The sequence below is a fragment of the Megalops cyprinoides genome, chromosome 10, assembly GCF_013368585.1.
Source record: "Megalops cyprinoides isolate fMegCyp1 chromosome 10, fMegCyp1.pri, whole genome shotgun sequence".
NCBI classification, from domain to species: Eukaryota; Metazoa; Chordata; class Actinopteri; order Elopiformes; family Megalopidae; genus Megalops; species Megalops cyprinoides.
The window spans coordinates 6,277,831-6,290,143 of NC_050592.1; the positions used below are offsets into that span (position 1 = coordinate 6,277,831).

The 12,313-nt window shown below is 46.6% G+C and overlaps 1 protein-coding gene across 1 annotated transcript in view; it reads right to left on the minus strand.

The window, feature by feature from the left end:
• Positions 1–292: 292 nt before the first annotated feature.
• nphs1 (NPHS1 adhesion molecule, nephrin) overlaps positions 293–12,313 on the minus strand; it is a 56,833-nt gene continuing 44,812 nt past the window's right edge. Inside the window, exons 14-28 of the mRNA XM_036538578.1 lie at positions 11,821–11,950; positions 10,331–10,503; positions 9,386–9,526; positions 8,803–8,949; positions 7,731–7,852; positions 7,183–7,342; positions 6,359–6,515; positions 5,819–5,970; positions 3,758–3,869; positions 3,425–3,606; positions 2,485–2,656; positions 1,416–1,539; positions 1,093–1,171; positions 718–761; positions 293–427 (exon numbers count right to left, since the gene is read on the minus strand). Of these exons, the coding sequence (XP_036394471.1) occupies positions 293–427; positions 718–761; positions 1,093–1,171; positions 1,416–1,539; positions 2,485–2,656; positions 3,425–3,606; positions 3,758–3,869; positions 5,819–5,970; positions 6,359–6,515; positions 7,183–7,342; positions 7,731–7,852; positions 8,803–8,949; positions 9,386–9,526; positions 10,331–10,503; positions 11,821–11,950 (2,030 nt within the window). The remainder of the gene's footprint in view (positions 428–717; positions 762–1,092; positions 1,172–1,415; positions 1,540–2,484; positions 2,657–3,424; positions 3,607–3,757; positions 3,870–5,818; positions 5,971–6,358; positions 6,516–7,182; positions 7,343–7,730; positions 7,853–8,802; positions 8,950–9,385; positions 9,527–10,330; positions 10,504–11,820; positions 11,951–12,313) is intronic.

Sequence of the window (12,313 nt, forward strand, 5' to 3'; positions counted from 1 at the left end):
TGTTGTGAATGCGTGAGACACCACTGCGTGGCGTGAATCACTGATGGAGCTCATTGATGTGCTCAGCACCGGGTGAACCTAACCTCTGTTCTGCAGCATGTCTCACAGACAAAGGAGATCATAACAGATTACAAAGTAAAGCCACCGGCAGCAAAAATCTTTATTGATATTCCATTAGGACAGCATGAGATTTATAGGACAGAGCCTGAGATCTCCGAGTCCTGCAGGAAGTTTAGAAAGGGCGGGCGTCTGAAGTCAGAATACATTCAAGAGGGAAGCGACACACATTCTGTCAGACTAACTCTCCTCGCAGCTCAAAAGGAAGCTCAGAGTCACTCAGGGGAAGGCGGTGATCAGTCAGACTACCATACACTCTAATTGGTGGATCCTGATCAGGCAGCTCCCTTCTTCTTCTTTGATAGGCTCCCTGTGGAAAATGGGAGGGCAATCGAAGATTGCGATGTTAAGCTAAGACAAGTATTATCAGTACTGTATAAAGGTCTGTTTATTAAGGAAATCTCTGCATGTGCAGGGGGGAATCATAACTATTTAAGTATTATTACATCTATAACGAACATACAGTGACGTCATACAGACCTGTTGGTGAATTTCTTGTCTCTCCCAACCTATATGCGGCTCTGTCTGGCTCGGGTGAAACAAAGATGGGGGTGGGAGGGACAACCCTCCCAAATCTTCATACATCCCCCAGTCCATCACATCCTCATAGATGTGAGCCCCAAGGCTTGTGCTGTAGCCACCATCTTAAAGAGACGCCCATAAAGACCATGTCAGGTGACTGACAGTCATCATTTTACATTACATTACAATATTGGCATTTAGCAGACGCCCTTATCCAGAGCAACTTGCATAAGTTACAATTTTTGTACATTTATACAGCTGGATATTTACTAAGGCAATTGTGGGTTAAGTACTTAGCCCAAGAGTACAACAGCAGTGCTCTACTGGGGAATCAAACCGGCAACCTTTCGGCTACAAGTCCTGCTCCTTGCCACTATGCTGCACCACCACTCCATTTTTTGAGACTGATTATTGGCTGATGGCTATTGGAACTGTTTTCACTTCTGCCCTCACCTCGTCCGTCTGGTCCCTCTGTGTGAGGGTAGAGTGTCGGGCGGAAGTCACTGGTGGGGTAGTAGTAGTGGCCGCTCTCCTGGCACATGAGAACAGAGAGGCCCCTTAATATCAGGCTTGTAAACTGGAGCGGGTGTCAGGCAGCTCTGTGACACCACACCTCTCCCATCTTCTCCAGCCAGTCATCGAAGTTCATTTGTCATTCTTAATTTAGGTTTCCCCACCCTCGCCATGTCATCACTGCTCTCACTACCCTCCCATGTCTCTGTATTTCATTCTTTCAGCCCAACTCCACCCTCAATCCCCCTCTCCAGGCCTCTCACCCCTCCGTAGCTCTCGTAGACGCTGCTCCCTGGCTCTGAACCGCTGTCTGCCAGCAGGGTGCGCCGGGCAGCCAAGTTAATCAGCTCCCCTCCCTCGTATCGGTTCAGCTCTGTCACTGTGGACCTACAGACAGGTGGTACAGGTACAGACAACAGCACTCCTACTCCACCAACCTGTGTTACACTCACGCCAGATCATTACAGAGGATTGCTCTAGTCCTCCATTACCTTGAAACACTAAACGTTACTGATTAAAAACTACATCTCCGCCTTCCCAGTCATGCTGCAACCGCAAACACCACTTGCTGAAGGCAAAATACAAAGTAAAGGAGGGTTAATGCCAATATCCTGATAGACAACCACTGAACAAACTGCTTGGTGTCTTGTGTCCCCAGTGAGTCTCCATAGCACTGTATGCCCTGCTCTTTTGGCTGTGTGCCTGTCTTCAGGCGAAAAGTCGTGTTTAGATCTTTAATGTGGATTTTTTGCGGTTGCTGTTTACCTACAGAGGCGCGTTGACTCAGACAGCAGATTAGGGCTGACTCACCTCTCTTCATCACTCGTTTTCTCCTCCAAGCTACTGCTTTTACCCTCTGGGAAAGAGAGAGAGAGAGAGAGAGGGGGAGAGAGATGGGGATTAAGAGGAAGGGAGGAGGACAACATAAAACAGCAAGCGAGAGAGAGGAGGAAGAAAGGCAGGAATGATAGAGCATGGAAGGATATTCGGATAGAAAGAGGCAAAAAAAAAAGAAGATGGGAGATGAGAAGTGAAAAGATGGGAGGGAGACATGACAGTTTAACAGAAAGAGAACGGAGAGAAAGAGACAGATGGAGAGAGGGAAGACAAAAGGGATGGCGTGAGATAAGAGGGGAGGCGAAGGGAAGAAGTGACAGTGGCATTGGAAAGGAGGGAGACACAGATGGAGATATGGAGAGGAGAAAGAGGGATGAAGGGAGATAAGGGGAGAGCCATGGAAGGCAGAAGTGACAGTTGCATTAAAATTCAGACAGCTTTCCCCTTGTGCTATAAGCAGCCGCCTGGCGATAGGTTTGAGAAACCGCATCTGACACGGCGTCAAAAGATGACACATCAGGGCTAGCGCCTTCGCGGTTACCTGTCAGACCCCGCCTCCTCCTCCACCACCTCAACCCCAAAAAGCAGCCCAATGGGTTCAGGAGCAGCAAGACTCCACCCACCACTGCCAAAGTCACCACCAGAGATAGTGGCATTCTCGAGGGATCTGGGACGTGAGCGGATCAAGAGCACGACTCAGGCACACCTCAATGACATTACCAGAGATACAAGAGGAACATAAGGACGGCTAACACAATTACAGTAAAATAAGAAACTACAGAGCAAGTAATTTTCATCATTTCCATGGTTTGTGAAAAAAAAAAACAGCAAAATGAATGTGCATTAAAATACCTAACTCATTACCAGATGCCGTTATCATCATTACTCAAGTGTGCGAACATATGGTGCTTTAAGAAGGATTCTGAGGTGATTTGGCTGAGTTAAGATGCTGCGCACGTGCCCTCTTTTACAGTGCCTAAGGATAATTTCCAGCAACTCAGCAACTTTACCTCTGGGGCCTGGTTCCGGAACTTGCGGCACTTCTGTCACATCCGGTTCTTTTGTGGGATAGGGGGTGGACGGGAGGGGGTACGGTGAGGTGGGGATGAGGGCAGTTTGGGGAGATGCAGGTGTCAGTTTAGAATGCATTGCGTGCAGGTACACAAACACTCCTCGAAAACCATATTCTGCTGTTAGACTCATGGGCGCGGACACTGAGAGATCAATCTTCCCACACTGAGAGTCTAGGGACAGATGGACTCTTTATCCGTCATTTTCATTCAGCTTAGTTCATTAAAGAAAATGCTTAAAATACATAAAAGCTGACAATGATGAACGTGTTTTATCAAACAGGGCTGATGGAATCCATCCATTATTGCTGAACTGTAGCTTGTTGATGAAAAAAAAACACAAAAAAATCCTGCTTTACACTGACCCCTGGTGGTGACTGTGAGTACTGCGTTGTCATCGGCATACTGGCTCTCCCCAATGGCGTTGATGGCATTAACGGAGAAGTTGTAGGTAGTACCAGGGTAAAGGCCAGTGACAGTGAAGGAAGTGTCTTTGGGCGGGAAGACATCCATGTACAGGTAACTAACAGAGTCTGGCCAGCGGTACCTGCCAAGCACAAAACCCGAGACCATTTGTGAGAGTGCTTTAGGCTCTGCCCCAGCGAGAGATGCCCAATTTCCTGTAGAGATAATTATCAGCTTTAACTGCACTGCTCGACAACGTGTGACCACATTCTCTGATGGGTACTTCTTCCCACCTGACACGAAACTTCTGCTCCAAGCCCCCGTCGAACCCAGCGGTCCACTGCAGTGTGACGGTGTGCTGGGTGATGCTGACCAGTTTCAGATCTGAGGGAGGGTCGGGGTGGTCTGAAGGGAGGGGAGGAAGAGAGAAAGAGGCAGGAGTGGGGGGGTGGCAGTAAGAAGAGTAGACATGTACGAGCATCAATGTGGAGTAGAGGCAGAGAGCAATTTGCACTTGTAACCGAGGCAGCGGGTTTTAACTCTTCTTGGTACGCTCCATACCTGATTATTCTAAAAACCAGGCAGAACCCATGGAGGTCAAAGGTGTGTGTAACAGTCAGGGCTGGAATCAGCCATGGAGGAAAAGGAGTACACATACAGCTCATAAACGTATGACCTCTGAATTTCATTGGGTCAATGAAAGCTGTGGGGGAGAAGGTGAAGAACAAACCAACTTTAAAGTCTCCAGTTTTGTTCTCTTCAAGACACCCCTAACAAAACCATCAGCGGGCGCCCCTGATAAAGATGCGGGAATGGGGCTGGAACACTTCACGGCAAGACTTAGGATTAGTCTTACTTCGATTGCCTGTACCTTTAAATCCGAACAGAAACCGTGGCGAGGAAAGTGCATTTTCTCCAGCCTTCTGATGATAAGAAGCATATATAATTTATTATTACTGCGTCAGATTAATTATGAATATTCGCAGCGGTAAAAACAGCAAGAATATTGGATTGTATTTCATGGTTTTTATGGTAAACACTAAACGTGTCTGCCAGGGGCTGCAGGGCATGCTGGGAGAGGGAGCTCAGCGATGGCAGAGGGATACTAATTTCACAGCCAGAGGGCAACGCAGCGAGGGCAACTCGCAGAGAAGCATTTTTACAGCATCATTATCCGCCAAATGGTACCAGTGCAACAGACACAAGGCGAGGGAGAGATACATAGGCGAAGCGTATCAGCTCTTTTTCCTCTCGCCGTTGTTGCAGGGATGCGAGCGCGTTCGGGCGTGGTGACTGTGTGTCTCAGAGCCCACCTACTCTTTATTAGCTGTCTTTACTGTGGCATCTATCGGCGTCTTCTGCTGCGGATGTGGGAACAGATGAAGAGAAACAACAGTGTCCACCGCCATGGGTGACGTTGGCGGAGAGAAACGAGAGGCTGGAAGCCATTGCCGCGGTTGTGTTTTTTTGTTGCCGTTGCTGTTGCTTTTGATGGAGTGTGGCACTATGAGGAAGGCTGGCTGCTTCAGTCCAGACAGATTCTCTTTGCTCTCTGTATGGTTTAATCTGCAGACAGGCTAAACAAGCCGAATATGGCAAACAAAGAAGAACTCAGACGTGTTGTCATGGAAATTGGGACAGTTCTCTTTTCTATATTGAGCCCTGGCCTATCTCCAAATTAGCATCTCTTTCCTTCCTCCAACAGCAGCCTGGTGGCTGAGTGAAAGCAAAGCTGACATTATCAACACGATCAATTGATTAGTGTCTCACTTTCGGATTTAATATCTGTTATTATTTTGAATAAACGTGCTGTGTGTGAAACAGTCTGGTTTCCTTTCCACCCTTTCTCTCTCTCTACTAATTTCCTTCCTCAAAGCCACCCAAGTCCTCTCTCTGTTCCTTTCCCCCTCTCTCTCTACTCTTCTTTCTTCTCACTTCCCCTACCCAATGTCTCTTTTATCCATCTATCCTGTCTTCTCTCTCCCTGCCTTTACCTTTTCTCTCTCTCTTCATTCATCTCAGTCACTCCTTCTCTTCCTCCCTCTTTCACCCCCTTTCCCTGTCCCCTCTTCCACTCTCTCCTTTCTCTCCTCTCTGTCTTTTTTCCATGCTCCTAGTCTCCCTTCCTCTGGAAATCTTTCTCGCTGATCTCTCTTTCCCTATGCCCTCTTTCTCAATGCCTCTCTCCTACTCCTATCTCTTCCTCTCTGTTCCTCATAAACCCTTTTCCCTTTCCTCTCTCCTTTGTTTTTTTGTCTCCCTCTCCTCTTTTCCTTTCCTCTTTCTCTCTTTCCCCCTCAACTCTCTCCATTACTCTCTCTTTCCTTCCACTTCTCCAATCCCCTTTCTCGTACTGGTGCTGAGCAGTTGGATGTCCAGTCTGTCCTCCCCCAGGGTGTTCCTTGCAGTGCAGGTGAACACGGCATAGTCCAGAGCTGCGCTCACATTCACAATGGTCACCGTGCTGGTGTGAACCAAACCCTCTCTCAGCGTCCTCTCCAAATACCTGCAACACAGGGTAGCACACCAAACGTGAGGTCAACACCTTTCACTAGAGATTGGTGGAGCCAAACACACCATGACTCTGCTGCAGAGAGACACTTGGCAAAATAGTCTCTCCAAACCTCTAACAGATGCTGTGAAACTTGTTACCTTCTTCACTCTTTCATTATAAAACAGTGTGTGCAGTGTGATGCCAATAGTGTGACTCTGCATTTAATTAACATTACAAACGTTATTGCTATCAACATCAAATTTATTTATAGTGCAAATAAATTTAGTCAAGCGATGGTTTCATTATCAGGGATCACACTTGTCATAATTTTTCGCATATTTTTGTACTGTAACACAATGTGCACCTATATGCAGGGACACATCGCTCTCATTAAGCAGACCTGGGGTTGGTGAAATCCATGGTGATGTTGTTCTTCGCCCAGGTGAAGTCCACCTTTGGGATCCCCTCAGCCTGACAGATCACCTCAGCGGTGCTGGTTCCGTCCCCCCGACTCGCCACCTTGCTCCACTGCGGCCCCTTCTTGATCTCTGGCTTAACTGCACAAGGGAAAAACATCTGTGTTTTCTGTGTTGTGGGAAAATAGTGGATCTGATCCATTGATTACAATCCATTGATCATCAATTGATGCTGATGGAACAGTAATGTGGTGTAGTGTTAAGGAGCAGAGCTCATAACCCAAAGCTTTCCGGTTCAGTTCCCTGCCAGGGCGCTGCTGTTGTACCCTTGGGCAGGTTACATAACCCACAACTGCCTCGGTAAATACCCAGCTGCATAAATGCATACAATTGTAACCTACTGTATGTAAGTCACTCTGGTTAAGAGTGTCTGCCAAATTACAAAACTGTAATATAATGATCACTATTTGCACATTGGATCCAGGGTTGTTGTCAAATATTGATGCTAAACTATTCCATCTTCTGAGGCTCACAAGTACAGCTCAGTCTTATCGGGCAATGCATACTGACTGATTATGTCAATAGCAAACATTAGGGCCTGTGTTCCACATTTTACATACACCACATCATTATTATTAGAAATCTTAAATTTTAAAGCTTGTCATATCAAAAATGCCATGCAAACCTATGCATGACTACTAACTAGCCATGGTAATAACACCAACAGCGTTTGTAATCAAGGCATGACCCTCTGGATACGACAGTGCTACGTATCAGTGTGTCACAAAGTAAAATCATGGACACTCACAACGTACGATGAGTTCAATATCCGCGCTGGCAGGGGGCGCTATGCCGTTTTTCACTGTGCATCTGTAGCGCCCGCTGTGAAAGCGGGTGACCTCGGGGATGGTCAGCCACCCAACGTCCCCGTCTTCTTTCTGAGACCCAGGCAGGTCATCATCGACACCCTGCGACACACACACACACACACACAGACACACACACACACACAAACAAACACACACTGAGTGACAAACATGAGGAAGAGGCGGATTTTCCCGCCTGAAAAATCGGGCGGGGAATGGTGCCAGGAGGAAGAGCTGCACCCGTAAGAGTGGAGGCGCGGAATAACCCGAGCTAACATTGACAAATGCACCCTTTAGTAACACCGCTTTAATGAAACCTATTTTTCTCGATTTATGCAGAGGTGAGGAGGAGGTGGGAGTAGGCTGTTAGACGGCTGATATATTGGCCAATTGTGCTTTAAGCGGGTGAATGATAAACAGCGAAGAAGAAAAAGAGGAGAAAAAAAAGGGGGAAAAAAAAGAGACCACTCCGGATGGCTTGAGCTCTCACCAGCCACTCCCAGGAGAACATTCCGGTTACGACGGGGTTGGCTTCGGCGACACACTCGAGGTCTGCCGTCTGGCCCAGGTCTACGCGGGTTGGGTCTGTGCGCGCTTTCACGCTAGGGGCATCTGACAGGGCCAAACCAGCACAGATGCAGAATTACTATACTGCTTCCAGCAACAGTTTCATTACTCTGTTCTTTCCAATATGAAAGAACATGTGTACACAAGGAAGGAAGCTGCTTGACATTCCGGAATAAACAGCATCATTAAGGCCCCCGTAACTCTGAGAACGATAACGAGAGCGGTCACCGGAAGATAAGAAATTTATGGAAATCGCTCAAATTCAAATTCAAATTAATGGAGATGGACACACGACGACGACAAAAAAAAAAAAAAAAAAAATGAGCTGGAATGATAGCGATGGCTATGACTGGGATCGCTTTTCAAGTGTTTTTTGTTAATGCAGAACTCCAGTGAGCACCATCAGTGCTATTTAAATCCAAAAAAACATGCAGCATCTCCTGACAGAGATGGAGTACTTGAAAATTGATTGACAGGTGTGATGAACAAAGAGACGTTCTCCATTGAGACTACTAACCAACAGAAGATTGTTATCAGCATGGTTTATGGCTATCATTACCCTTCAAATGGCCTTCAAGCCCTTCTTTTATTCATGGACAGGAACGGGCTAAATGATGCTAGAATCTATGCATGCAAGACTTTATCAAGCCATTAGAGACACCCTTTCTCCAGTCAGGGCAACTGCTAGTCAATGCCATAGCATGATAAAGACGTTGGTGGAAGACGCTGGAGAATCAAAGATTACACTGACACGTATCGACACTGTTAAATGTATACTGAACGGGGCTGCACAGACCTCAGTGCTGTTGGCATTGCAGTCTGCATGCATTATGGATACACTCAGTTGTCAAGATCAGTGGTGCCCAATGATGCGGAAATGGAACATTAAGGCCTGCAGTAGATGGGAAATGTTGTTTTAGCTGGCACTCTGATTGGGGGAGTGGGGGGGGGGAGACCAGTCTGTCCCAGCCCTTTGCACCGCGCGTGACCCTTACAGTGAACATCCAGGTTGACGGTGGTGCGGTTCTCCCCCTCGTCGTTCTTACAGACGACGGTGTAGTTCCCGGAGTCCCTCCTGGTCACATTCCAGATCTCCAGCTCCAACTCCAGATCCCCCCTCCAGTGGTACCTCTCGTCCCTCTCTGTCTTGGGACACATTTCCATCAATGGCTCCCCGTCTCCGCCTCCGTAAAGTACATTAGACTCTGAATTATTTAACTGCCCCCCCTAACAGGGGAATGGAGTTTTAATGTGTGAAGCTGCTTTGTGCAACAAACCTCCCGAGCTCAAGGTACACTTAAGGGGGAAGCCAGAGGACTCTGTTCTTGGCTGGTTAAAGCGATGGGGAGGACAGTAATGGAAATGCTGAGACATTGTGCTCTATTTAAGAAGACAGAAACCCTCATTTAGGTTGCATACATTAGGGTATAATGAGGATCACATCTGGCAAGCTTTCCTGCCACAAAGCTTTGGTATGTTTTATTAAGAGCTCACCCGGTGATGATGTGGTCTGCTGAGCCGTCCCAGTGGCAGGGGTGTCAAGATGTTATTTTGATCGGCAGGGATCTGCCCTCTTACCTTTAATTAGTGTTTGGCCTCGATAGATCCATTCACAGGAGATCTCGTCTGGATTGGCTGAGACTTTCAACGGGAGGTGGGCGATGTCATCCTCAACTGCTTGGACCACTTTTGATTGGTCTGGGCCGAATTCAGGAGGATCTGAAGTTGCATCATATAGTTAGAACATGAAAAATAGTGATGCAGATATGAGGAAAAACAAACATGCTGACTACTCACAGACACTTACCTTTACAAATACGGTGAAAGATACACAAGGTCAAAATCAGACATTATAGATTCAATCACTCTGGCAGGCACATACACAGAAATACAAGAACGAGCAACACCATTTCAACAGGCATACGCTGAAAAATAGACAGTGATATGTCTGCACACAGAGAATACTGTGCTTGAAAGGGAGCTGACTCCATCACAAAAACTTAGGGATACACAGGACCGCACTTTAATACACACACACAGACACATATACACTCACAGTGAAAGGCATACATACAGAGCACCCTGACCGTGTAGAAGGTGTTGACTCTCGAGCAGTCACATTCCCTTACATTACATTATGTTCACTTAGCAGACACTTTTATCCAGAGTGACTTCCAGCACAAATACTTGCATACACACCCACACACACGCCTTCACAGATAGACATGCAAACTCTCAGAGCACAATGAACCTATAGAAACTCATGTAAGACACATTCACACATGTTAGGTGAATGACACTAGGTGTTGACACTCTAGCAAACACATACATACAAACCCCTGCAGACACATACAGTACACACACACACACAAACACACACACACACACACACACACACAGATACTCACAGAGCATGTTGAGATCGTAGAAGGTGTTGACACTCTTGCACACACATACATACAACCCCCACCACCACCATACACACACACACACACACACACGCATACACACACACACACTCACAGAGCACGTTGAGCTTATAAAAGGTGTTGACGCCCTCTGACAGCAGGGAGCTGAAGGCCTGGCAGGTGACCCTACGGCCATTGTGTTGTGAGTAGAGGGGAAGGGAGAGCACGCTGCGAACTGACACCCCCCCATACTCGGCCTTCTTAGGGGCCTGGTCGACTCCCTTCAGCCTGGCAGGGGAGGAGAGAGAGACAGAAGCAGAGTGCTGATTACCTCTCAACCAGCCCTTCAGCCCAAATAAACCGAATCAATCAATCTAGAGAAGTGATGCCACTACTGCAGTGTAGCATAGTGGTAAGGAGCCAGGCTTGTAATTGAAAGGTTGCTGCTTTGTTCCCCCACTGGGACACTGCTGTGGTACCCTCGGGCAAGGCGCTTAACCTACAGTTGTCTAAGTAAATACCCAGCTGCATAAACGCATAACATGTAAAAATTGTAATCTATGCAAGTCGCTCTGGATAAGAGTGTTTGCTAATGTAATGTAACTGAACCTCACGTCTCAGTCTGGAGGGTTTGGACATTTCCACCAATCAAAGCTGCCTTTCATTTGCAGTTTTTGCGTCCATAAAAGGAAACACAAACTTCACGTTTGTGTTCTAAGAAAAAAGGGCATTTTCTGTAACCGTTTAAATTAGCTTCCATTTGTATTGCCTTTTTTCCCTGTGGAATCACAAACTCTATCATTGCATTCTTCCTATGAGAGCACATTATACTGGGTTATTTTGAGCAGATTGTTTCATTTTGATCCGCCGGTTTAATGGCAATTTGTATGTTAAAATGTAAAGCTTGAAACCTGAGCGTCATCTAAATATACATGCACAGCAGACTGGTACATTGCATTTACATTTATTTTATCCAACACAAACAAAAAGCCATGTAAGGAGTCAATAATACTGGAAGTGCTGCATGACCAAGTTTCAACAGATAGCCAGACAAGGTACAAGCTAGCTGGTAGAGATATGAGTGCATGAAACCATAGATTTGATTTTTTTGTAAGGAAAATGGGTATACACGGTCACCCACACAGAGCCCATTTCAAACATTTTCTCCTTACAGCTGGAGTAAGGACAGTATGAGTCCTTTCCTCAGAATCCTACACTGGATTCAAACCTGAAACCAACACTGCAGCAGTGTAGGATAGCAGGTAAGGAGCAGATTGCTGGTTTGATTCCCTGCTGGGGCACTGCTGTTGTACCCTTTGGCAAGGTGCTTAACCAACAGTTGCCTCAGTAAATATGCAGGTGAATAAATGGATAACACGGATAAAACTATAACCTGTGTAAGTTGCTCTGGATAAGAGCATCACCCAAATTACAATAACGTGATGGAATGTAACAGGTTATAAGTCTTGCTTGCAGGTTATAACTTGCCAACTCACACTACTTGCATTGCTTAATTTCCATGTATTACACATGGCACCCTTTGAGCAGACCCTCGTGGCTCTCTAAAATGGCGAGTTTAGCTGAGGCCGCTCCCTCCCCCCATACCTCTCCGCACCCAGGCTCCACGAGATGTTGGCTTTGGGGTTGCTGCTTCCCGAGATGCACTCCAACCGCAGAGTCTCCCCTCTCCGCGTCTCCTTCTGATTGGTCGTAATCTTCACATTTATCGCCGGGACTAGACACACACACACAGATTGCGGCGGAAGTCAGCCAGCCAATCGATCGATCAGACCGAGGTCTGTAAAGCCATTTAAAATTCACATTTATTCATTTGGCAGGTGCTCTTATCAGGAGCTACTTGGATGGCACCTCTGGAAATAGCATTGCAAATGTAAGGTGCAAAACAGAGAGGAGCTGAAGATAATGTAAATAAAGCTACACGATAACACTGACTCAGTAAGATGGAAAAGGCTGATGCAAAACAGACACGGGAATAATTACAGATCAGAACAATTCCAACTTTTAGAATTGACAGAGACAGAGTGAAGAGTATGAGCAAGGTATAAGGCAAAATCCTATTAAAGTCAATAAAGCACTA